Genomic DNA, 25,220 nt, shown 5'->3' with positions numbered 1-25,220 from the left:
GGCACTGCCCGCCCGGCCCTGCTCCCGCCGGCCACGTTTCCCTGCAGCAGGGGGGCATGCAGAGGGGCCCCGGGAACCTGGAGCTGGCAAAGAGGACGGTTTCTACTTCTTGGCTTTCATCTAAACTGATAGCGTTCTCAGCTGACCAATTAAAAATAATTACTGCCAGGGGGTCCCGGCCGGCTCAGTCGGTAGAGCATGTGACTCTTGATCTCAGGGTCCTGAGTTTGCGCTTCACATTGGGTGTGGAGATTACTTAAAAATAAAATCTTAAATTAAAAAAAATTCCAAAAAAACGTAGATCAGTAAAGTAGGCAGTGGATTTTGGCATTCTGTAAATAGCTCAAAGCACCGAGAAAGGGGCCTGCCTGTTACACACTCCACATCCGTCTCCGTTCAGCGCCTAGGCAACAAAAGAGAACAGTACAAACAGATTTGAAGATGAACCCAGTCTACTTTTAGCAAAAAGCAAAAGTAACAATCACCATACACAAGCATTTTCAGGGAAACTTTGCTTTTTATATTTGACAGCTGTTAAAATATATCATTATGTTTTGGCCAGTTACCTACTAATTAATAACAGTCCAGAAGGTGTTTTTGGTTTGTTTGTTTGTTTGTTTGTTTGTTTGTTTTTAGTTTGTTTTGAGAGAGAGAGAAAGTGCATGAGTAAGGAAGGGGCAGAGACAGTGAGAGAATTCTAAGCAGGCTCTGCACTGACAGTGTGGAGCACGATTGATTCAGGGCTAGAACTCTAGAACCATGAGATCATGAGCTGCTCTGAAACCAGGCATTGGATGCTGAACTGACTGAGCCACCCAGGTGCTCCTAGTTCTGTTTTTTAAAGAACATTCTCTTTAGAGTCTGACTTAGTCACAGGAAATTTTAATGTTTATTCATTTTTGAGAGAATGTGAGGAGGGGAGGAGCAGAGAGAGAGGGAGACCCAGAATCTGAAGCAGCTCCAGGCTCTGAGCTAGCTGTCAGCACAGAGCCTGACGCGGAGCTCGAACCCATGAACCGTGAGATCATTATCTGAGCCAAAGTCGGCCACTTAACCGACTGAGCCACCTAGGCGCCCCATCACAGGAAATTTTTTAAGAATTCAGTTTCACTTAAATATATTTTTAGGGCATTCATGAGAAAGGATTCATGAAAGACTTGATTATAAAAAGACATTGCGTTAGGGGTATGGGGGTGGCTTAGTTAAGCATCTGACTCTTGATTTCAGCTCAGGTCATGGTCTCATGATTCGGGAGATCTAGCCACGCATTGGGCTCTGCACTGAGCCTGAAGCCAACTTGGGATTCTCTCTCCCTCTCTGTCTGCCCCTCCCCCCAATAAATAAACTTTAAAATATTGCATTGGTGTAAATGAGGACGAGGTGTGGAATCGCCCGCCCACCAAGTGGAAGGTGGCTCTGGAGGTCTGTGTGGAGGGGGCGGTGCTTCAGGCGGCCAGTGGACTGGACTGTTCAGTGCTGCGGGGTCAGACCCGGCCGTGGTGAGGGTTAGACACAGATGTTCCAGATAAAGACTGTCAGCAGAGCAGACTAGCTCTCATGTTAATTCAACTGGATGCACAGATTTTATACAAAACAGTAGGGAGTGGCCTCATATTTGGTTTAAAATGGCTCAAAATTTATTTTCAGTTGAATTTGTTTTTAAAGGTATTTTCCATTCCAGGCTTTGCAAATTTCCTTTCTTTGGAGGCTCTAAATTCTCTGTGTTGTGATTTTTTGCAGCAAATGATGGTTCTCAGTCCCCATTCCATCACATTCTGCCCAAGTGCAAGCTGGCCAGGGACCTCAAGGAAGCTTATGACAGGTAAGACAGGCGGGTGGCATGCTTGGGGCCTCTCCCTCTGGGCCTTGTTGCCTGAGCCGTTCTGAGGAGCCACTGAGATGCAGGGGAGAAAGCCCTTCTGCTGGGACAGCCCCTCCCAGCACGGAGCCCGCAGTCACGTGTGGGAGCCTGACAGCCTTCTGCATCGTCGGGTGCAAGGGCAGCACGACACAGGCCACGTTCTGGGTCTGTCCTCTAAGACAGTGTCACTGTCGCCACCTCACTCACGAGGAAACTGAAGGTCAGAGGGTGCTCCTGGCTCCGAGGGGCTTGGGCTTGGGGCCTGCGTGTGGGAAGCAGCAGACATTTGCAGACACAGCAGAACTGAACAGTTCCGATTATATCGGCCTTCTCAGCTCTCTCTTTAAGGACAAGCAGAGAACCTCCTTTAAAGAGTATCCACCACTCCCTGCCCCTGAGTCTGCAGTGCAGGTGGGAGGTGGAGAGTGGGGGGCTGGGCAGGTGCCCAAGTGACGGTTCCCCTGAAAGATTTGCCTTCCCACTCTGCCCCAGGACTCTTGGTTCACGCGGGGCTGTCCCACGCAGCTGAGGGGGCCGCGCAGCACCAGGCACGTGGCCGCAGAGACAGCATGGAGGCGTGGGCGTCTCGAGGCCTTGTTCTTGCACGCAGCCCAGGGCCCCCTCCTTCCTTCTCGGGGCTTCAGTCCATCCTGGGGGGCTCCGTGCTACCCGCTGGCGGTGTGCTGGGTCTAAGCTGTGGCCGGCGGTGCTGCGTGGTGTCCAAGCCCAGAAAAGGTGGCTCATCCAGCATCCTCTCCTTTTTTTTTGATGTTAATTTTCCTGATCTTACCAATAACACACGTTCATTGGAGATACTTAGGAAATATAGAAAAATAAAAAAAGCCCATTTGTAGTCCCACACCCAGTGATAATTGTTAGGAGCATTTTGGAGAGTTTCATTCTTTTTGTTGTTTTAACTGAAGCTTTCGAAAAGGTCACATACCCATCAAGTTTGAAAATCAGAGTGTTGAGTTTCTTTCCTGCTGTACCCTTGCCAGGTTCCCATCCTGGTGGCAGGGTGTGCGTACGCAGGCGGCCGTGTGTCCCGTGCCGCCCCTCACAGAGGCAGGCGCAGAACGCTTTCCTGCCGCTTGCCTTCTTTGTTTACTGATGTAGCTTCGACTTTGTCTGGATTGGTAAATAAGGACTTTATCTGTTTTCTTTTTTCTTTAAAAAATTTTTTTTAATGTTTTATTTATTTTTGAGAGAGAGAGACAGCGTGAGCAGGGGAGGGTCAGAGAGAGAGAGACAGAATTGGAAGACAGGCTCCAGGCTCTGAGCTAGCTGTCAGCACAGACCCCGACACAGGGCTCAAACCCACGAACCGCAAGATCATGACCTGAGCCGAAGCCAGACGCTCAACCTACTGAGCCACCCAGGCGCCCCTATTTTTTTTTATATAAACTTCATTTATTTTAGAGAGAGACAGCATACACATGAGTCGGGCAGAGGGAGAGGAAGAGAGAATGCCAAGCAGCCTCCCTGCTCGGTGTGGAACCCAATGTGGGGCTCCATCCCATGACTCAGATCATGACCTGAGCCAAAATCAATAGTTAGACACTCAACTGACTGAGTCACCCAGGGATCTCTTTATTTTGTGCTGCATAGCCAGCCGCTTCCTTGGGCATTTAGTCGGCACCGGCCTCTGGTGCGGTAGGACCACTGCTCAGCCGCCTGCACGTGTCACTGCACGTGTATGCCTGCTTGTTACGGTAAATTCCGGAGAGTGGAAGGGCCAGGCTGAGTTGGCAAATGTACTCGTAATGCACTTGTAATTCTTGTGCATCTCCTTCCCCCTTGGGGGTTGTGCCTCAGGCTACACCCCCCCCCCCCAGTAGCAGCACCCGAGATCTTGCTTCTCCTCCGGCTTTGCCAGCACAGGGTCTCGGTGAGCTTTTGGATTGTTTCGGCGCGCAGGGTGGAGAGTGGTGTCCGGCTGCAGCTCTGTGCATCTTCTCCCTTTCCTTCCTCAGCTCTCCCCAGATCCCAGCTCCTCTCTGTTGGGAGGAAAGGTGTCCTCGTATAGGAGGCAGAGCTGCCCTCTGTGACAGAATCCGTTCCTTGGTCCTGACCCCGATGACCAATGGGTGTGGGCCTCTGGGTGGTAGGGAACGGGGTGCTGTGGTCCGCCCATCTCTGTCTCTCATGACCTCGCTCGTGATCACACTGAAGGTGTACCTGGAGGGGAAGTGAGTGCTGCTCTCTGGCCTCGGGCTGGCTGGGGCCACAGATCCCTTCGGGGAGGAACGGTGCCTGGTCTGGGTAGGACTCTGCTCCTCAGCTGTGGTCAGATGACAGCACGATTCAGCCTAGCCTGGCGCTGGAGTAAGCATCAAACCAGAACCACCTTCACGAGGTCTAAGGAAAGAACGGACTGCAATTGCTTAGGTTTGAAGGGCAAGTTGGAGGGACGGAAGTCCAGGGTAGTGGACTCGCCTGCAGCTGCTCAGAGCTTGAGGCAGCGCAGCGCCTCCTAGTGGGCATTAGTTTAAAGGAGAAAGACAGGAATCTGCTTGGGGGAAGAAAAGGCTCCCAGGGTCCACTGTTGAGCAGTTGCCCTCCTTCCTCTAGCCCAGGCATCCAGGTGTGTTAGTGTTTGGGGTCCTGTTTTCTCCAGGTGAACCCCTACCTACCCCTCCTGTTCCCAGACCCCATGCTGCTCAGGGAAGCTGGCAACGGTGCCTTTCTGGAGGGAGGCCCAGGGACAGTGGTGCCCTCTCCCTGCACCTGTCCCAGCCTGGCAACAGCAGTGGCCATGTGACTGCCCAGGAGCCCCGCTGGCCTGCGGCCTTCCCTTTGCCTTGAGGTATGGCCTGGCCTGGCCTGGCCTTTTGCTGAAGGGTAGAGTTACCTTGGAGTTAGGGATACCTGAGTTTACACGACCGACCTGGTAGCATAGAACACAGCCTTCTTCACCCATCGTCAGCTTCCCAACAGATTTCCAGAAAACTTGGGGGTGATTTTCTTCAAGCAGAAGTCAGAGACTGGAAGATGTGAGATGTGGAGGCTAGAGACGGGGTGAGACTTCTCAGAGGGGTTGTTCTGGATCTGCTGTTTTCATTAAGATCCAGGGTGTGGTGTGGCCGGCTACCCGGGTGGCCTTGTGCCCCGGGACCTAAGTGTCAGTGCATATAGGCTGGTCGCACGAGTCCCTCAGGAGCCCACCCAGACTGTTCTGGCGTCTGGGTCTCCCCGTGGAGCTTGGTGATCTCAGTGACCCTGTCCCACTCATTGTGGGACTGTCAGGTGGTGTCTCCTAAGTTCTGAGGTCAGGGACGCCCCTTCACTTTCTGTAACCCAGACCTTGTGCTTTGTATGTGGGGAAGCACAGCTTGTCCACTGCTGGTCAAAGGAGTGAGCACAGGAGTCCTGCGACTGGATTTTGTGGCTTGACAAAGTGTTGCGCGGTTTTCAGAGTTCATGGGGCCTGTGGTGGGGCCCTGGCCAGGCAGGCGGTGCTGGGGACCCTGTGCCTGTTCCTTGTTGCCTCCCACTGCCGCCCGTTCAGAGCCAAGATGGGCCCACAGACACCCTGTCCCCATAAAGACACATGTATAAGCGTCTGCGTGAAATGTCACGGCGGCCTCTGGGCCTCTCCTTGCACCTCTTGGATTGTGAGCAGCGTCCCCTCCCGGGACTAAGAAGCCTGGCTGTGTGTGGGACCAGAGTGACCAGGTGTGGGGCTGGCGGGAAGAAGGTGGCCGGGAGGCCAGACAAGGGCGTTTCAGCTGCGAGCTCAAGGTTAGGGGCTCTGGCTCTTTCTGAGACCTCAGGGAGAGATGAGGGTGACGGAGAAACCTTGTACACAGGACCTTCCATCCGGGATTGGACAGATAAGAGTGTGCCGTAAAGGACGTGCGCAGTCATCGCTTTAGGACTCCGGGTCTGGTAAGAGCATCTATCTCGAGGGGCAGATGGGGCTGGGCGACCCTATCTGGCCCAGAGCTGTGTGACGGGCTGGATAAGCCTCCTGTGGGGGGAGTGCTTTTCGTATCGTGTTTCCAGACCAAACATGACTGCCCTCGGCACAGCAGGAACCTTTCAGGCCCCGGAGCCCTGCTCCGCGGAAGACTCTTGTCTTTAAAACTGCACTTGATACAGCGCAGGGAGTGTGCTCATTAATGACGTGACGGGTGGTGACTGTGCTCACCGTGGCGAGACCTGAGTGACATGGGGAACGGTTGGACACTGGAACCTGGTACCACACTGTGTGTCAGCTCTGTTTCAATAACAAGAAGTAAATAAATGAACTATAGCCTCAGACGTTTTCAGAGGGTGGGCTCCCTCTACTCTGGAGGCTTTGGGAAAAACACCAAATGGTACTTTAACAACAGAGATCAACGTTTTCTCCCCACCCCTTGGCAGAGTTCAGGGCCGCTCCTGGCTCTTGCCCTGCTGCAGGCGGACCTGCAGGACTTCCTGCGGGGCTCAGGTGGGGGGGATGCATTCCTCCTGCTGCCGCATCCCAGTGCGAAGCACTCCGTGGCCGGAGCGGCAGGCGGGCGAGCAGGGGCCTAGAAGAGAATCCCCGTGAGCATCCGGGAGCACCGGAAGCTTCTCTCCCGCCCGGAGAAGAGGGCCGCGTGCCGGCGGCGCGCGCACGAGGCTTAGCGGAGCTCCTGGGGGCCAAGAACAGCTGCGTCTGGAATGATGTCATCTCAGCGCTGGGTTCTGATTCTGCGGGGTTCCAGCTGCTACTTTGAGCCGTATCCCAAAGAGGACAGCTCACGAATAGAATGACTTTGTTTTCAGTCCACCAGCCTTTCTGTCCAGGGGCAAGGTGACGTGGGGGAGGGGCCTGCACCCGTCAGCCTCGCCAGTTCTGCTTCCCCTCACTCTTCGATTCTCTTTTGTCCGTGGGTGCTGAGACTCTCGCCCACGGGAACGCTCTCTCGTGGTGTGAACTTGGGTTCCGTGAGAGGCTGTTTCTCAGAGTTTGACGGGCGCTGTCCACCTGCAAAACCCTTGCCCAAAGCTCAGTGAGGCTCTGGGAGGCTCCATCTGCTGTGTTTATGTATGAGCGCTTCATTCTGGAAGAAGCCAAGAGTGGTCTCTGGGCCCTTGGAGGAGGGTCCTGGGTCTCGTCCCTAGGTCAGGACACTCACCAGACCCACTCACAGTGCTCACCCTGAGGGACTGTGGCATCACCAGGGGCCAAACCTTCGCCTTCCAGACTCCGCCACGGCCTGTGGCCCTCACCCCTGCTGCCAGGGTGCTTTGACCCTCCCTCCGGGGACCGCTCAGTGGCGCACATGTCCTGGGAGCGTGGCCTGAGCCTTCCTGATGCCTCCAGGCAGCCAGGCAGAGGATGTTTGGGAACTGTGGGGCGTCGGTGTTAGCCAGAATCCTGGCAGGTCAGGGACGTGCTCTGCGTTCTTCCTACGGTTTCTTCTCATTGCACCTTCCCTGCCTGAGGACACTGCTCACCACAGAGGTGCCGGCTCTTTGGGTGGACCCATGGGGAAGCTCGAGGGAGTTGGTCTGCTGCTTGAGGTTTCAGGGAAGAGATGGTAAGAAGAGCCCGAGGGTGCGAACAGTGAGGGCCATGGCGCCGGCACTGTGTGTGTGTGCCCCCGAGGGAGGTGTGAGATCGAGGCTCCCCTGAGCCACAGCCTGCCCACCCTGGGCGGGCTGTGGGCATCTTGGCCTCTGGCCAATTGGCAATAGCAGAGTGGGGTTGGACTGTGATGGGAAGAGCTGGGTCGGGACAGGACAGGCCTTGATGGTGGGCACACATCCCCTCTCTTGTCTACCTGCCAGGGGTGTGGTGAGGACCAGGCACGGGGGCTTTGCCCAAGTAGCCACTTCTCTGTGTCAGACCCCGAGTGATGTCGGCCCTCAGCCCCGGGGCTGTGCACGGGGCTGCGCACGGGGCTCTGGGTGCAGTCAGGCTGGCTTCTCACCGGAGGGTTTCAGAAGCCCTGCTGGAAGCAGCTCTTTGGTGTGCAGCTCTCTGGTGCAGGGCGTATGGACCTCGCGCCTCCTGTGCAGACACCAGGAGCTGGTTCTCCAGGCAGGGCCTTACTGAGAGAGCGCACCCAGAGTCAGCAGCGTGTTCCCGGGGCCCCCTTCCTCCCTCCACTCACACAGTGGTTCTCAGGGACCCCCAAGCACCGCACACTTTACCAGCTGTGTGGGGAGCGGTTAGTGAAACACAGGCACACACCTGGTAACTGAATCCTGGTTGGGGAAAGGTGCTCCAGACACACATGACCACACAGCAGTCAGAGGCCCTGGGGCTAGGTCAGGGCTCACCTCCCAGAGAAGGTGGTGCTTGAGATGAGACCTGACCCAAGGTAGGAGCCAGGGCACCTGGAGGGAGCACTTGAGGCTGAGAACTGCAGAGCGGCCGCGACGGGGCGGCCTACCGCAAACGGCCTGGGGTAGCCGACAGGGTCAGAGAAAAGTGAGCCGGTCATGTGGGGCTTCAGGCTAGGACTGCCGGGTGGGAACCGTGGGGGTCTGAGGGCGGAGGGCAGACGGGCTGGTGCAGAGGTCCGGACTTTGTACCTTCCTGCGGGGAGGTGATGGTTGAGGAGGGGTGTAGGAGAAACGAGGAGTCAGGGAGAGGGTTGCCGAGTTTGGCCCTGGAAGAAGATGAGGTGGGCTGAGGCCAGCTTGGACAGTTCCTGTGGTGGACCTGGGCAGCGCTGGCATCCGCAGCGAGGCGGACACCACGTGCTCCTCCCAGACAAGACGCCTGGGGGGCCTTGGCATCCCCACCCTTCCTGCCCTGCCTGGCTGCCCACCTGTGCCGGGGCCACCGTGCAGAGGAGGCCCTCACACAGCTCTGGCCCAGGGAGCCAGAGCTGCTGTCCGGGCCTGGCACTCTGTTGGGGCTGCAGATTCCAGGACTGCCCGGAGATACATTTCTGCGTTCCTAATAGATTTTCTCCTCTCGAATATACTGGGGTCTGGAAGGGCGGTTTCTTGCCCCAGCGGGCTCCGCTTGCCCTGGGCTGTGGCCGGCAGCATGCCAGGAGGAAGCACGCTCGGGTCTTGTGCGAGCTGTGGGTCTGGTTCCGTGGGGGCTCTCGGACCCGCCTGGCAGTAACGGCCCACTCTCCGCAGCCTGTGCACGTCTGGCGTGGTGCGGCTCCACATCAACAGCTGGCTGGAGGTGGGCTTCTGCCTGCCGCACAAGATCCACTACGCCTCGGCCACCCTCATCCCCCCCGAGGCCATCGAGCGGAGCCTGAAGGCCATCCGGTGAGCGGCGTCAGCTTCTGCCTGTTTTACCAGTTCTTTCCAAGAATTGTCTTTTCCTCTTTCTGCCCCAGAAACTGGCCAGTAACGCTCTACTGTTTATAGAAATAAAAACACATTTTGGGGTCTGGTTTTGTCCAGAAATGACCAACCCCAGGATCGCCCTGGGCCTTCCCGGGCACGGCCTGGGGTCCTGTGCCAAGGGTCTTCACCTCAGGCTCGGGCAGGGCTGTAGGGGCCAGACATCCTGGCGGGAAGCCAGCCTCTGGGAGGGATTTTGTCCTCACAGTGGTGTTCACCAGGCCTCCTGCATTTGAATCAGAAGTTGTGGGAACTCGATGACTTAATGTAACTGATTTCCTGCAAGGAAAGAGCTAAGCTCTGTTTTCACACACACACATCTCCTTTGTGGCCACCAAGTCTCCTATTCCCTTAGAGATTTTTGTAACTAAAAAAAGAAATGTGGGCACATGACAGCAAATTTGGCCATGAGAGAAAGCAAGGCACCACCTAGCCTGGCCTCCCTCCTTCGCCTAGTCTGTGCTCCAAGTCCACGTCCTTCCTCCTGGGCTTCCTTGCTGAGTACATTTTTATGTAGTTCTATTCATAGCCTGTGGTGAGGATTTTGCTTTTCCCACACTGGGGACCTTTCCTCAGAAAAGAGTCCTGCATTTTTTCAGTCAACAAATGTTTGCAGGGCAGTCCCAGAGGCGGGAGACGGAGTCGGGTCCTCGGGCCTTTCTCTGTTTTGTGCTCCTTTGTTTTTTCTGCAGGTGACAGTCATCCTCGTGGCTTCCTCAAGGCCCCTGGACACACACTGCCCTTCCCTCCCTCCTCCCGCTGGCCTCCTCTCTCGGGCCCCGAGTCCGTGTGCCCGGGCATGTGCCCAGGCGGGGCCGGAGGCTGACCGGCGCCTCTGCCCGCAGCCCGTACCACGCTCTGCTGCTGCTCAGCGACGAGAAGTCCCTGCTGGCCGAGCTGCCGCTCGACTGCTCCCCAGCCCTGGTGCGCGTGATCAAGACGGCGTCCGCTGTGAAGAACCTGCAGCAGCTGGCCCAGGACGCGGACCTGGCCTTGCTTCAGGTGGGGCCCCGGGGGCCTGGGGGGCCCTCGGCAATGGCGAATGGCTGGGGCGGGGGGCGGGCGGGTCCGAGCACGAGGGCCCTGGCTGAAGGTGGGAGGCCAGGCGCCAGGAGAGCAGGCTGCCTGTGTGCGGCGTCCCGGCGGGTCGGGTCGTTCCCGGGGTGGCTCTGAGTTCTGGACTCTGAGTCAGGCCTGGCTTCAGGGCGGGCTTTGTGAACTGGCTGTGGGACTGACGTCCCCGTGTCCAAGGGTTGTGAGGCATGAGACCCTCCGGGTGCTGGTGGCCGGGCTCTGGAGGATGGGCCACCAGGGCCAGGGGCACACACAGTGTCGTCGTGTGGGCAGCCAGGACCTCGTCTCCCCTTGGCCACTGTGTGAGGCGAGCACAGGAAGTTCGGGTGAGAGCCCATGTGCAGAACCAGGACTTAACGCGTGGCCTTGACCTCCTCCCTCGCACGTGCCGCAGGCCTGTGTTCTGTGTGAGGTGCTGCCCCCTTGCCAGGCCACGTGCCCGCGGGCTGCCGTTTCCGAGAGGGTGGCGGGCCCCTCAGCCCTGCCTGCCGTCTGGTTGGAGCATGGGTGGGGGCCCGGGAGTGAAGAGAAGCATAGAGAGAAGTCGGAGGCCCTGGGACAGCGTGCCTTCCAAGTGATTGCCCCTGGGCGAGTCCTGGGTCTGGTGACAGCGGGCGCCATGCGGCCACCAGGGGGCGGCAGGACTGCCCGGGCCCTCGGGAGGCCTGTCTTTGGCCTTTCTCTCAGGCCTTTGTTTCCCAAAGCAGCCTTTTCGGATTCCGCCATCCGGAACACGTCCTTCCCAGTCTGTACCCCCTGGCCTATGTCTGCCCCCCACCCTTGAGAGGATTTATTTGATCGTGCCCTCGTGCGGCACATGGGTCTCACGGACTAGAGGGGACCTGTGAGGACCACGTCCTGCTCACCTTCAGAGCATCCACAAGACACGACCTTGAACGTCCCACCTGGTTTGCGCACACCTCGTGGCTTGTGCTCGGACCAGTACAGGCTAAGCTTTCAAAGCTTTCAAGTTTCTGAGTCTCTTTGGCCAAAGACAAGGCTTAGGGGTGTCCCCTTCACCACCACCCGGGTCCTGCCTCGCCACGGGGAGGCTGTGGTTTCCTTCCATAATCCTCCGCACTGAGCCCACTTCAGATCCTTGGCCTCCGGGACTGCTTCGGCCTGTGGCAGGTCACGTGGCCCAGTGGAGGCCCCGCGGGGAGCAGAGGCTGGCCGAGCCTGGTGGGAGCCTCACGCGTGGATGGCCCCCTGGGGAGAGGTCCGCTTAACTCACGTTCCCGAGGCGTCTGGCTGGCTCAGTCAGGAGAGCATGTGAGTCTTGATCTCGGAGTCATGAGTTTGAGCCCCATGTGGTGTATAGAGATTACTGAAGAAAAATCAAAATCTTAAATGACTCCTGTTTCATCCCAGGCTAAGTAAATATTTTGGGGCTTTTTTTGTTTCAATTTACTTTATTTTATTTCTTTATTTTGAGAGAGGGCAGGTGGGGGAACAGTCAGAGAGAGGAATAGACAGAGAACCCTGAGCAGGCTCCGCTCTGTCAGTGCAGAGCCCGACTTGGTGCTGCATCTCATGACCTGAACGGAAACCGAGTCAGATGGGTAACTGCCTGAGCCCACCCAGGCCCCTTGTTCTGTAACGTGCAGTGTTGGTTTCAGGCGTGCCGCGTGGTGACTCAGCGGTTCTCTATCTTACTCGGCTCATCACTTTTAATCTCCTTCACCTATTGCCCCCCTCCCACCTCCCCTATTTTGGATTTTTTTATCTCGATAAGTTAACATGCTCTTTCATATACAAATTGGTATATCTCACAAATTAGAGGCCCTGGATCCTGTGTCTCAGAGGGAATCACAGTCGATTCCTCCAGATTTCTCATCTGCATACGTCAGCACAGCGTCCGTTCCTGTGATCACACGGTCCATTCGTTTAGATTAGCGTAGTAATGGCCCCACAGACCTTCGCTTCCTGACTAATCCTCAGGTCCTGGGTGCAGCCAAACGTGGGACGTAGCAGAGGTGATGAAGGATCTTGAGATGGGTGGTGACCCGAATTGTCCTCGTAAGAAGTGGGCATGGGATGCGAACCTGGAGGCAGAGACTGCAGGGATGTGGCCTCACACACGCCAAGGAAGGCTCCCGCTACAGGAGGCAGGGTCTCCGGGGAGGGCAGTCCTGCTGACAGTGCATAGCAGCCTGTGATCCGAGTCCAGACCTCTGGTCCCCAGAACGACGCTCGCCTACAGGGGGCGGTGGGGGTGGACACCGCCGGGGGGAGGGGTATGGCAGGTGGAGGAAATGTGCGTGTCCTTGCTCTGGTCAGCGGAACGTGGGATGAGAGAGAGGAGTGGCAGTGCAGGGACCGAAATTTCTGCTGTGTTGGCATTGGTGGTCCCTGTTTGCCAGGATGAGGTGGAGGTGGACTCAGAGTGTCCCTGGCCTTGTGTGTGGGTTGGGGTGACCTGCCCACTTGGGGACACTCCATGATGGCACACAGGGGCAGCAGGCTCACCTGGGTGATGCAGAATTAGACATGCTCAGCATGGGGGAACCTGGGGGGCTCCTTCGGTTAAGTGTCTGACTTTGGCTCAGGTCATGATCTCACAGTTCGTGAGTTCGAGCCCCATGTTGGGCTCTGTGCTGACAGCCAGAGCTTGGAGCCTGCTTCCCATTCTGTCTCCCCCTCTCTCTGTCCCTCCCCTGCTGGTACTCTGTGTGTGTCTCTCTCATAAATAAACAGTTTAAAAAATGTTTAAAACCTGCCCAGTGCCTTGCTGTGCAGTGGCGCGGTGCCGCACGCTCAGACCTGGGCTCCCCTCTTGAACTTGGAAGGAATTCGTGGCATCTTGGTCTGTGTGTGGCCCATGTTGTGTGAACAGCCAGGAGACCCGGGCAGTGGAGTGTGGTCCAGGGGCGCCGGGAGGCTCAGGGCCGAGGGCCGGAGGTGTGGGACGGGTTCAGTTGGCCCACGCCCATTGCCATGCAGAGACCCATCCCCATGCTGGGCTCCTGGTGGGAGCAGGGTGCTGGCCTCTGCCAGGTTGGCCAGCCAAGTCCCTTGTTCAGCTGAGCTGACCCCATGGTCCTGGGCCCCTCACATGTCCCCATGCTCATGGGACTTGTCCTCAGTGCCAGCCTGGACAGCACCGGGTCCCAAACCCCACAGCACCCAGTGATGAGAAGGCTGTGTGCTTGCTGTGCCGAGCTCCTGGGTGGGGCCGGCCTCGGCAGTGCTCTCCCAGCTCCCGCGGCCTGCAGGTTTTCCAGCTCGCGGCTCACCTGGTGTACTGGGGCAAGGCCATCGTCATCTACCCGCTGTGTGAGAACAACGTCTACATGCTCTCCCCCCACGCCAGCGTGTGTCTGTGAGTACCTCTGGCCACCGGTGCCCAGCGTGGCGCTGCCCTGCCCTGCTCAGCCGGGCCCTCACTTGGAATCGGTCGCAGGCCTCCGCTGCGTCTAGGCCCTAATTCTGGCCTGACCCGGCACCGCGTGGCCTGCCCTGGGCATGTGCTTTTCTGGCATTCCGAGCTTCCATACAGGGTCTGCACCCCCACGTCCGCTGGCTAGTGGGGTGTGGACGGGGTGCCTGGCGGGGGTCGGGGGTCTTGGTCTTGGCTGGGCGCTCTCAGAGGGGCTGTGGCCGTGCCCGTGGCTCCTGCTGCCCCTCGAGGGAAACGTCTGGGCTCTGCCCTTGTCTCACCCATCCTGGGCCACTTGCTAGGCCGTGCCTTCTCGCTGCCCACCTGGGCGCATGGGGATGGCACAGACCCCATGACGCGACGGCGAGGCCTGCTGAGCTCACGGGCACGCCCGCCTCCCCTGTCCGCAGGTACTCTCCGCTGGCCGAGCGGTTCTCCTGTCAGTTCCCAGCTCACGACCTGCCGTCTGTCCTTGCCAAGTTCTCCTTGCCCGTTTCCTTGTCGGAATTCAGGAACCCCCTCGCCCCCCCGGTGCAGGAGGTAAGTCACAGGAGTCTTGGGAGCCCAGAAACCACCCATCCTGTGTTGGTTCCTCATCCCAGAGCCCTCAGTGCTGCTGCAACCTTAGCCTTGGCTTCGGGGAGGAGGCGGCTGGCTCCCCAGCCAAGCCACCTGCAGGCACTCCGGCGGGGCCCACCCTGGCTGTGCGAGCGGTTCTCGGGGTTACAACGGAGTTAAGAGGCCCAGGTGGCAGAAGTGGTGACCTTTCCTGGGGGTGAGAGTGGGGGTGGGGTGTAGAATCAGCTTTGTTTTCACTGCACTTGGGCCTTGCCCTCCTGCTGTCTCCCCCTCCGTGGTCCAGGTGACCACAGGGTGTGTGGGTCCAAGTTTTGGCCTCACTGGTCCCCAGAATCTCCTCATCCAAGAGGGATCATGGGACGACAGGCCTGGAACAGGACCCAGTGGGCCTGGGACAAGGTGAGGGCCAAGCTGAGGGCCAGGGGGGGTTGCGGGTTGTGGCAAGGGCTTATCCAGGGAGGTAGAGGCTTGTGGTCCAGGAGGGCAGCCGGGACCCGAGAAGGAGGCTCCCTGAACGCCTGGAGCTCTGGGCCTCTGGGCAGGGACCCAGCCCAGGGCCGGGCCAGGGCAGGTGTCGGCGACGGGGCTGCATGTTCTCAGGACCCCGGCTTCCAGAGTGAAGTATTTGTTTCCGTAAGTGACGGACCTGTGAGGTGAAACCCGCCCTTCCAGGCGGAGTCCTTCCTCTTTCCCTCCGCAAGTTGTGAATGACACGGGGATCCCGGTTGTCGAGTTCATTTAGATGCAGAGTGTGGCAGCTCTAAAGGCCGTCTTTCATGGGGCCTTTGGTTTCCGGGAACTATGCCAGGCTGTGCCAGCTGAATAAAAGCCACACTTTGCATCTGTGCCCAGCAGAAGCTTCTTAATGGCCTGGATGGCGGGTGGATTTTCCAGGCCGTGCCTGGGGGCCGCCCTGTCCCTTTGTCAAGGGGCCCAGACGGAGCGGGGCTTGTTCTAGCATAGCCCCAGACTGAGGCCTTCGCCACCTTCTTCTTTCTTTGTTTCTCTGTTCTTTCTTCTTCTTATGTTTACATTTGAGAGCGAGCGAGCGAGCAGGGGAGGGTCAGAGAGAGAGGGAAACAGAATCTGAAGCAGGCTCCAGGCTCCAAGTGGTTAGAATAGAGCCCCATATGGGGCTCAAACTCACGAACCTTGAGATCATGACCTGAGCCAAAGTTGGATGCTTAACCGACTGAGCCACCCAGGTGCCCCTGAGGCCACTTTTTTGTCACACATCCTGTTTTGGGGCCTGGAATGTGCTCTTGAGTGCTTGTGAAGCCTCTTTGTTTTATTTCTTAATTTTAGGTTTAGTTATCTTACAGTCCTTTTCAGTTTTATTTGGTTTGACCAGGTCATAACATGCCCACAGTACATCCGTTTCCATGCTCGGTCAGGTATCCCCTCCCGGGAGGGCCCCCCCACATCTGATCAGGCAGATGCGTGTGTCTGAGAGCAGGCACCTTGCAGCTCACCCCTGCTTCAGGCACGCCTGCACAAGGCTCCGCACTGCCCCTGGTCAGCTGGCCACCCCTCATCCCAGCTCCCTGTCCTTGGGCAGGCTCCCAGGTTGACCCAAGGAGAGGACTTGCCGCTCTCAGAGCAGAGTCCAGGCCACAGTGGGGAGCTCCCCCCTCTGTTTGGTGGGGGGCTTGAGCAACAGGGCTGAGTGGTCTGGGCCTCCATTCAATCAGTCCTGGTCCTCAGCTCTTGGCATGTAGGGCGGGAGCAAGTGCAGGTGTAGCCCAGGGCTCTCTGGCCCTGCGCCTGCCCTGGAGCCGGGGGGCAGCGGAGTGGGGGGGGATGGATGGGGTGAGGGGGTGGAGCTCTCAGCTGCTGGTAGCCTTGTATTCTGGGGTTGGGCCCCTGAAGCTCATGTAGCCCGTACATCTAGGACAGCTTGTCGGGGGTCACGTCTCAGGTCCTGGCTCCCTGATCCACCCCAGAGGGGAGCAGGGCAGTGGCGGGGGACCCCAGCCTGCCACGCTGGGCCTCACACTGTCTCTTGTGCAGACCCAGCTCATCCAGATGGTGGTGTGGATGCTGCAGCACAGGCTCCTCGTGCAGCTGCACACCTACGTGTGCCTGATGGCCTCGCCCAGCGAGGACGAGCCGCCACAGCGAGAGGACGACGTGCCCCTCACCGCCAGGGTTGGCGGCCGCAGCCTCAGCACGCCCAACGCCCTCAGCTTTGGTTCCCCAAGTAGGAGCCCCCTGCCTAAGGCATCGGTCTGGTGGGTGGCGGCACCATCTGGGAGGGCACTTGGGAGTGGCAGCCAGGACTCTGACACAGGCACCGCTGGGAGTGGCTGAGGCACCTTCACGTGTGCGCACTCCCACCCCTTATGTGGGCAGTTGGGTCCTTGCACAGACAGCCACTGTCCCCTGCCGAGCAGCTCACCCCTCCCCCTGACCTCCCTGTACTTGCGGCTCTGAGGAGAAAGCCGTGCCTCTGGCCTCCTGAGTCAGGAGCGGCCTGGGACCAGAGCGGATTTCACACCGGCACTGGGAGGTCACAGTGGAGACCGCTGTGCCCGGGGCCTATGAGAAGGAGGTGACTGGCTCAGGCCATGGTGGCCACGGCACGCCCCAGGTGCCCTGGCCCGGGGTGAGATGAAGGGCTGGAAGGCTCCCTCCGCTGAGGGCTGACCTTGGTCTTCAGGTTCAGTGCAAGGACCCTGTCCATGTCAGGTGGCAGGCCTGCCTTGTGCTGTGGGGGGGACCCCTACCAGAGCATGTGGCGGCAGACCCTGGTGGGCACAGGTGGTGCAGCAGGGGCGTGTTTGGAGGGCCGGCTGCTCCCTGACCTGTGGCCACCTGTAGCCAGCAGTGACGACATGACCCTCACCAGCCCCAGCATGGACAACTCCAGTGCGGAGCTCCTCCCCAGTGGGGACTCCCCGCTGAACAAGAGGATGACGGAGAACCTGCTGGCCAGCCTGTCGGAGCACGAGCGGGCAGCCATCCTCAGCGTGCCGGCAGCCCAGAACCCCGAGGACCTGCGCATGTTTGCCAGGTGGGGGCGCCGCGACCGGTGGGGCCGGCTCAGTTCTAGGGGCAGAACAGGAAGTGCATGGGGACTTGCTGGCGCAGCCCGCCCAAACGCCCCCTGGTGCCTCGGATTTCGGGGGCAGGGGGGTCCCTCCAGGGCTTCCTGGGTGTGTCTTGTCACTTCTTTGGAAGCAGCAGCAGGTTCTCATCCTCATGGGGGATTTTCCCGCGTGAGACAGCTCTTGGCTGGGGGGAAGGGTGGTGTCCAGGCCCCCCCCCCCACATTGTTGGTGACAGATTTTGCCAGACCCAGCTTTGACCCGGGGGCTCTGCAGGTGTACGGTCTTCTGGGTGAGGCGAGCAAGCCGTCAGTTAGGATCCGCAGGCCAGGCAGCTCGTTGAAGCCGCCAGGTCCAGACCTCCGACGCCAGCCCTGCCATAGATCGCCCCCTAGAGCAGTGATCCCACCTGGGTCCAGAGCGGTGTGGGACTTGTGCCACAGCAGCGTGGAAAAGAGAAGCTGCGCAGACCTGTCCCCTGCCCCTCCCCACCCACATCAGGGTGCTGAGGGCGGACAGGACCGGCCGGCCCCGGTGGCTCCAGGCTGAGAGCAGCCACGCGTCCTCACGGACCCGCTTCAGGGGACCTTGCCCGCCTCTGCTGGGATCGGGGTGTGGATGGCTGCCTCCTGGAGGCCCCGGGAACCCCGCTGGTGGCTGCAGGGCAGCGGCCGCCAGGGCTCATGCTGTCCTGCCCTCCCCAGGCTCCTGCACTACTTCCGGGGCCGCCACCACCTGGAGGAGATCATGTACAACGAGAACACGCGGCGCTCCCAGCTGCTCATGCTCTTCGACAAGTTCCGCAGCGTGCTGGTGGTGACCACCCACGAGGACCCGGTCATCGCTGTGTTCCAGGCACTGCTCCCGTGAGGCCAGGCCCCCGGCCAGCAGGCAGGCAGGCTCCCCCGGACCTGGGCGTCCCAGCCTTTCACCGGGTTGCGCCCTCTCGTCCCTCAGGCCTGACTCCAGTGTAGCAGCAGCCTTGGGCCCCCTGTGTGCCAGCTTCTCTCTCATCTGGTCCTTGACGCAGCCTCCGTGTCTGAGCCGAGGCGGCAGGGCCTTGGCTGGAGGGAGTGTCGGGGACTCGTGCCTCAGAGGCAGGCCTGCATTTTCCTCGCACCCAAGTTTGGGCCACGTGTTTCTTTCAGACCCTCTCCTCTACCCTGTCCTCATTCCTGGGTCCTATCCGGTGCTGCCTCGCCATGGCCACACTGGGGGACACACACAAACCGGTCTGCCCGCCCTTCCAGGGGCCTCACCACAGCCCTTGTGCCAGCTGCCAGGAGGCTCGTGCCCAGGCTGTCACTCCCTCTCTGACGCCTGATGCACCAGGGACGGGGCTGATCCCCGTCCTCGGAGGGAATCTGCAGTGGCACACGCGACCCTCCCTCACACGGGCCTGGGGAACGATGCGTCCAGCCTCCTGCACACACACGGCTCCCAGCGCCCTGTCCTGGAGGAATAGTGTCGACAAGCGCGTGCTGGCGACTGCAGGGAGCTCTGGCAGAGATGCAGCCAATACTGTTTTCTAGACGTAAAGCATTTATTTGGTTTTTAAACAATTAAAAAGCCTGGTCCGAGCAGGCCCTTGCTCAGGCCTGTGCGTTCTGTTCGGCTGCTCTGTCCACCACACTGACCCAGGGGCTGCCCTGGACATAGAAGCGCAGAGGCTTCTGGGCCCACTCTCCTGCGTGGCCGATGCCCACTCGGGCTGCTGCCACCACAGCTGGCTCCTTAGACCCTGGGGGACTGCGCTCCAGCCACACAGCCTCGTCCATGGCCAGGTCCCGCTGGTCGAAGCTCTTGTCGATGGCCAGCGCCTGGCACAGCTTGGAGGGGCCACTGCACAGCTCACGGTCTTTGAGGGCTCGGCCCACGGCGCCCTTGCGGAGGGTGCTGCGAAGCCGCCGCATGGTCTCCAGGCCCCCCAGGGGCTCCAGCGCTCGCAGCAGGACGCACGCCCCATCCCCTGCGGGACAGACGGTAGCCTAGCATGCCGAGTCTCCCCAGGCTGTCGCCCTCTGTGTGCTGGGCCCCATTCGGTGCTGCGGGTGTGATGTGGCCACCTTCCCGAGCACCCCTGCGATCGCTGTCCCAATTCTGCACGTCCACTTTCTGCACACTGACCTGTAAGGCGCCAGGTAGGACTTCCCCGTGCACCACTCAGGGAGAGCCTATTTCACAAACAGCACAGTGCATGCTTGGAGTTGGCCTCCTCTCTGGCTGCCTCTGATCTGGGGACTGGCACCGACTGTGAGGCTGGCAAAGCACACCCCAGGGAGCAGCTGTCTGTGAGCGCGGTCATCCTGCCAGGAAGCAGGGAGCTCAGAGCGGGCCCCAATTCTGACTAGGCCCCAGGGCCCCCCATCTACCTCCCGTCCTTGGAGTCTGTTGGGCAAGGGGGAAGGTTGGCTCCCAGCAGCCCCCAGCAAGCTCAGGGCGCTGGAGGAGCCCCACCCGGGACACTGTGAAGAGGTCACGCAAAAGAGATGCCAGCACAGCCCCTCCCCTCCTTCTAGCCCCAGCCCAGGCTACTTTAAAGTAATCTCTGTATCCAGCGTGTGACTCGAACTCATACCCCAGGGATCAAGAGTCAGCTACTCCACTGACTGAGCCAGCCAGGTGCTCAGTCCAGGCTACTTTAGAGACCAGAGACTGCAAATGGATACATTCAAGAAGATGCATCTCCCCAAACTCCCTCAGTCCTGCATGGCTGGGGACAGCGATAACCTGGACCCTGGCCACAGGAGCCCTGACCCCCAGCCAGGCTGCTCCCTGACCTGGCCCGCCTCCGCCACCAGGGGGTCTGAGAGGCTCAGGTGGCCAGGCCAGTTTCCACTCTTGGACCTTGGCCACAAGGCCCTCCCCCGCAGCCCCTGGGAGCCCCGAGTGGTGAGAGCAGCCGTGCTTTCCCGTGTGGCCGGCACCTGACAAGCGTTGAGGGTTTCGTGACCAGATACCCTTAACCAGCCAGTTTTCAAAGGATCTCATACATACTCGGGGCAAGCAAAACCTCAAGTTCCTGTGCCTGATTTTCCTGGCCCCCGTAGGTCCTCAGGATGCCCTGTGGGTGGTGCCACACATGTCCCTCCGTGTCTCACTGAGCCCCTCCCTGCCCGTGGGGTGAAGGAGCAGCCTGTCCCTTTGTCCCCATGCCCCTTTCCTGGAATTCATCTGAGTCCCACCTCCTGACGAAAGCATGACACCCTGACCTCTTCCCACCAAGTCTCCCTGTCTTCACCTGCGAGTCCTCTGTCTCTGCCACCTGCCTTCCTGGCCGTTCCGGTGCCGCCTCCGCACTGAGGGCAGGCAGGCACCGACCACGTCCTTGGCCTCCCCTCTCCCGCCCTCTATCTGGATGACCTCTGGCCCCACTGTCTGCACCGTGTGGTTTCCTGCCAACCTGACCTGGATGTTTCCAGGGCATCTTGGTCATGTGTCCAGAAAGTAATGTGCTGCCTCCTGGGTCTGCCCTGTCCACTGTACCCACCCACCCCTGCCCTAGAAATTCCAGGCTTCTCCCTTCCTTGTTGACAATAACCCCAGGCATCGCTAGACTCATTCTCTCTCCTTGTCCGAGTTCAGTCCCACGTCACGAGAGGGGGTTGGTTCTATTGCCAAAGAAAAGCCAGACAGTCAAGATAAGCTCTCCAGAGTGGGAAGAGGACCGAACCTCTGGGGCCGTCCCCACCCTCCTCTGATCTCCAGTCACCCAGCTTCACTCAACACCTGCTTTGTGCTGGGCATGGGACCAATCTTGGGGCGCCTGCAGCTCTGATGCTGGACAGGCCCAGCTGTCATGTCTGCGCAGTTACAACTGCTGGCTCACTAGAATCCTCAACACGTGTGTGTAACACGCAGCACGCCAGACCGAAGCCTGTCCGTGGTCTCCCCAGGCATTTGCTGTCCTTGGGATGGGCAGGGAGGAGGCTCACAGACACACAGACGTTGGGATGGGCTAGTGGGCCAGGCAGCCCCCGCCCCTGGTCAGCAGTGCCTCGGAGGACAACCCTGTGGGTCCTGGTGAGCACAGGCCTCCCGGAAAGCAGCCACCTGCTCATGAGGAATAGAAGGCGCCCAGAGCAGGTCCCACAGGGTACATGGGTCCTCCTGGGAGCCCCAGACCAGCCTCCCTCTACTCGGCGCTACAATGTTCGGGGCCAAGATGATTCCGTGTGATGGGGCCAACCTATGCCTGCGAGCTACCCAGCATCATGCCTGGCATCACCCACTAGATGCCAGTAGCATGCACCCGGCCGGGATGACCGTGTGTCTCCGGCCTTGGCCTAATGGTCCCCCCCCCAGGCGGCAGAACCATCCCTAGTTGAGAACAGGTTCAGACCCTGTAACTGACCGCCCGGCAAGGCTCTGGTCTGAGCCCAGCTCTACCCAAAGTGATCTCATCCGTTTCCCCACAGGTCTACTCTGGGCCATAGGTGACACCATCTTTGAGCTCTGTGACCATGGGTGGCCTTGTGGAACCTGTCAACTCTGTTCAGGTCAACCCATGACCTCTATCCCATGGGGGACAGAGGCACCTAGAAGTACCCTGTCCGTATTGGCAGAATTCCTAAAACTGCAACCTGGCTTAGCAATGACCCGTCCCTGCTCAGCTACCTGCCCCAGCCTGGTCTTCCCAGGGGCAGCTGAGGGGACTCTGCCCCCGGACTCTGCTCACCTCGGCTGGAGACGTTCATGCAGAAGTACATCCCGTAGATGATATACACGTACAGGGTTCCTGGCTTCATGAACATGCCACGGTTGCGGGGCGTCTGCCGGCCACCCTTCGAATGGGCAGCTTCATCCTCTGGCCCCAAGTACGCCTCCGTCTCCACAATGCGGCCGCGGAGCTCTGTGCCATCATCAAGTCGCCGAACCAAGACCTGTGGGCAGTCAGTCTGCTCAGAGCAGCAAGGGACAGGGGCTCAACTGACAGCTCACAGCCCGGGCCTCATCTCCCTGGTGCAAGATGCACCAGGGCACCCAGGTCCAGCCAGGCCCCCTACTGTCCCCTCTGTCTTGTTCAACCACCTGGACTGCAGGCCCTGCTCACTAAGTGTCCTGTCCCCAGGTAGCAGGGATCCCCAGCTCCGTCCACCAGCACCAGTGAACTGGCACACAGCCGCCGGGACGCCCAGAGCCCGTGGGGCCCCCTTCACCTGGACTGAACCACAAAGGACCATCCTACCTAGCTCTCGCCCACCTAGCTCTGACTGGCATTTCTGAGCAGCAAGGCGGCCTGCAGCGCCCCTGGCCTGGACCACAGCCCTGGGTGCAGTCAGCTCCATGAGGAGTGGGTCAGTGGAGGCCATATGCCAGGAAGATGAGCTGGCTGTGGTTGGCTCAGATAGCACTCTGGGCCAGGGGCGGGGCCCAGAGGGGCCAGGTGAGGACAAGGCAGGGGGCAGTTGCCAGGGGCTATCATCGGTCAACAGAGCACCTATGAGGGCAGCCCGGCCGCAGCGGATCCGGGAGGGCCTGTGGAGTGCTGAGTGTGCTAGGGAACTGAGTCGTCAGCCCAAAGATTCTCCACCTGTTCCCCGGTCACATTACGTTACCTGTCCCAGAAATGCGCGTGCCAGAGGGACTGCAGGCTGGTCGAAAAACTCAGATCCCAGTTGTACAGAGTGGCTTTTTGGGCTCGAGAAATAGATGCTGCGCTGGGGGCCCAGGGCTGCCGGTGGCCCCAGGCAGGGCTCCACGGCGGAAAGTGTCTGGGCTTCGTCTGCTGGGCTCTGACGCTGTTCTGCATCCAACAGTCGCTGCCTTTTTTGCCCCAGTCTTCGGGAAAGCTGTAATGGGAACAAATACTCTGGGTTTTGTGGTGCAGTCAGACTGTGGAGCTCAGGGACCATGTCTGACTGCCCGCCTCATCTGCAAAATGGGGGCGGGCAGCCACCTCGTGGGTTGTTGCGAGGTGCTCACGGATTGCCCTACCTGACATCCTGAGGCCCGTGCTGAGCCCCCAAAGTCCTGGGGAATGAGGACAGGCTGTCGGCAGCCGTGTCTCATCCACAAGCTCTCCACATGCAGAAGATACACAGCCTGCTGGGAAAGGGCTGCCGGGCCTGGGGAGGGAGGGTGGCCACCCGAGCCTAGGACAGGAGGGCCGCTACCCTTGTTCCCACTCATCATGTGGAGCACAGACAAGCTTCTGATCTTGTTTCTTGAACCCGCCCTTTGCACGCACCCTATCGGGAATTGAAAAGCACAGCCATGACCTTGATGGGGCCTGGCCAAGGACCGGATTGTGTGTGGTTGTGTCGTCCACACTCCCCTCCCAGCCTGTTGACATGTTGTCGGGGGTCCCCCTGTGCCATCCCTTCTGCAGAATGGCCCGGAAGGCCTGACACACAGGTGGCTGAGCACCTGCCGACTGACTTCTTTGGGCCACCCCAAGTGTTCAGCCACCACCCCCGGTGAGTCCCCAACTATCCTCTCTCATGGCCTGGATTGTCATAACAGTAAAGAGCAAGCGGGGCAAAGGGGAGGTCTCTCAAGGGACGAGACCCGGCCTCCCACCTGCTGCCACACAGCCCGAGAAACCTGACCACACAGGCTCGGCCGATCCGAGACCAGCTACCCCACCACAGGTGGGCTACGATGGAGGAGGAGGTGCGCACGGGGCCTGGCAACGCCCTGCTCCAGGGCTGGCCTTCCGTAGTGCCCACATCTCTGTGGTATGTGACAGACCCATTATTTTTAACATAAGTGCTGACGTTCCATGTTGAAAGGAGACCGCCAGTGCACTGAGAGCGGACGCTGACGTGACCGTCTTTGCAGCGCAGCCCATCTGCCAGTGCCCGCCAGGGCCCAGGCGCCGGGCGCTGCCTCTGGGGAATCTGGCCCCTGCCTGCCTCATGGCGCTTAGGTCATTCTGGGTCAGCACTGTGTCACCCTGGGTGGGGAGGGACGCAGGCTCAGAGAGAGGCCTCCTTTTCCCCATCACAGACCGAGACAGTGAACCTGCCTCACAGGCCTCTGTGGCCAGGGCTTGGCCCCAGGGCTGAGTAGTGGGGGGCCCTGCCGTTGCAGCCAAGAGTGAGCACTGCCTCAAACTTTGCACCTGGGAACCTCACATGCGTCCTTGGCACTGGTTAGAAATGACGGGTCCCTGAACAAGGGGCCCCAGACAATGACCTAAAGTGTCTGTGCCTCTGTTTCCTCATCTGTAGAAAAGTAATCAGTATCTGTCACACAAGGTTATGAGGATAACATGAGAGAAGTCAGGTATGCACTTGGCTGGCATACAGCAAGCACTCAGTGACTGTTAGGAAGAAACACCCTCGGGTTGCCTGGGTGGCTCACGTTGTGATCTCAGGGTTCCATGAGATGGGGCGCCCCACCCCCACCCCCCAGCAGGCTCTGCGCTGACACCCTGGAGCCTGCTTGGGATCCTCTCTCCTCTCCGCCCCTCCCATGCTCGCTTGCCCTCTCTCTCTCTCTCTCAAAATAAATAAATCCACTTAAATTAAAAAAACACCCCCCACCTAGGATGTCTCCAGGGAAAACCTGGGGACAAGGGTATCTTGTCAGAGCAGGTCCAGCCAGTGGAGGGCAGGAAACAGCCCGGCCTGGATGTGGGGGTCCAATGGACCCACCTGCCCTCCATCAAAACCTGGGCAAAGGAGAGGTTAGTAAGTATAGAGAGCGTTTATCCGACTGTGACGGACACTGAAGCGGGGAGCGTGAGAGAGCGGCCCCTGGGCCAACCCAGGGTCATTTCTGTGGCAGGCTGGCTCCCGGGGAGGGGATGTCCGAGCTGGCTCTGCGTGCACGCCATTTAACCGAGAGACCGAGAGACCGGCGTCGGGGTCTCCTCCCAGACGTCACTGGCGACCTCGGCCGGGCCTCGGCTTTTCTCGTGGCAAAGCCGGAGCATCGCCGGGCCGGGGCCAACACGCCGGCGGGCGCTCGCCTGGGAACCGCAGCCCCGTCGGGGGCCGGCGCGCCCGTTACCGGCGTCCCCCGGGTCCGGCTCAGCCCCGGCTGC

At 59.5% G+C, this 25,220-nt stretch overlaps 2 protein-coding genes across 8 annotated transcripts in view; one reads left to right on the top strand and one right to left on the bottom strand.

Annotated features, from left to right (window-relative positions):
* Positions 1 to 18,835, top strand: part of NPRL3 (NPR3 like, GATOR1 complex subunit) — a 37,355-nt gene extending 18,520 nt beyond the window's left edge. For 6 of the 7 annotated variants that reach the window (XM_029950060.1, XM_029950066.1, XM_029950064.1 and 3 more), the window contains 8 exons: positions 1,741 to 1,822; positions 8,933 to 9,070; positions 9,994 to 10,150; positions 13,309 to 13,544; positions 14,012 to 14,141; positions 16,191 to 16,380; positions 17,001 to 17,193; positions 17,932 to 18,835. In XM_029950060.1, the coding sequence (XP_029805920.1) occupies positions 1,741 to 1,822; positions 8,933 to 9,070; positions 9,994 to 10,150; positions 13,309 to 13,544; positions 14,012 to 14,141; positions 16,191 to 16,380; positions 17,001 to 17,193; positions 17,932 to 18,097 (1,292 nt within the window). In that variant the 3' untranslated portion in view covers positions 18,098 to 18,835. The remainder of the gene's footprint in view (positions 1 to 1,740; positions 1,823 to 8,932; positions 9,071 to 9,993; positions 10,151 to 13,308; positions 13,545 to 14,011; positions 14,142 to 16,190; positions 16,381 to 17,000; positions 17,194 to 17,931) is intronic. The other variant, XM_029950061.1, reaches the window with a different exon arrangement.
* MPG (N-methylpurine DNA glycosylase) lies at positions 18,750 to 23,377 on the bottom strand. Its single transcript, XM_029950067.1, has 4 exons — positions 23,165 to 23,377; positions 22,786 to 23,019; positions 21,906 to 22,110; positions 18,750 to 19,196 (listed from the first exon to the last, which is right to left on the bottom strand). The coding sequence occupies exons 1-4, from the start codon at positions 23,360 to 23,362 to the stop codon at positions 18,820 to 18,822; spliced, it is 1,014 nt and encodes a 337-aa protein (XP_029805927.1). The 5' UTR covers positions 23,363 to 23,377; the 3' UTR covers positions 18,750 to 18,819.
* Positions 23,378 to 25,220: the final 1,843 nt, after the last annotated feature.

Source organism: Suricata suricatta, chromosome 8 (genome assembly GCF_006229205.1).
Source record: "Suricata suricatta isolate VVHF042 chromosome 8, meerkat_22Aug2017_6uvM2_HiC, whole genome shotgun sequence".
NCBI lineage: Eukaryota > Metazoa > Chordata > Mammalia > Carnivora > Herpestidae > Suricata > Suricata suricatta.
This window is presented reverse-complemented; position numbering and strand designations above follow the sequence as displayed.

Excerpts from the sequence above, each read along its gene's own strand:
- MPG (XM_029950067.1), bottom strand. The coding sequence starts at position 23,362 with ATGATGAGTGGGAACAAGGGTAGCGGCCCTCCTGTCCTAGGCTCGGGT. Across the intron at positions 23,020-23,164 it reads CACGGGCCTCAGGATGTCAG|CTTTCCCGAAGACTGGGGCA; the intron begins GTAGGGCAATCC and ends TTCCCATTACAG. Across the intron at positions 22,111-22,785 it reads CACGCGCATTTCTGGGACAG|GTCTTGGTTCGGCGACTTGA; the intron begins GTAACGTAATGT and ends GACTGCCCACAG.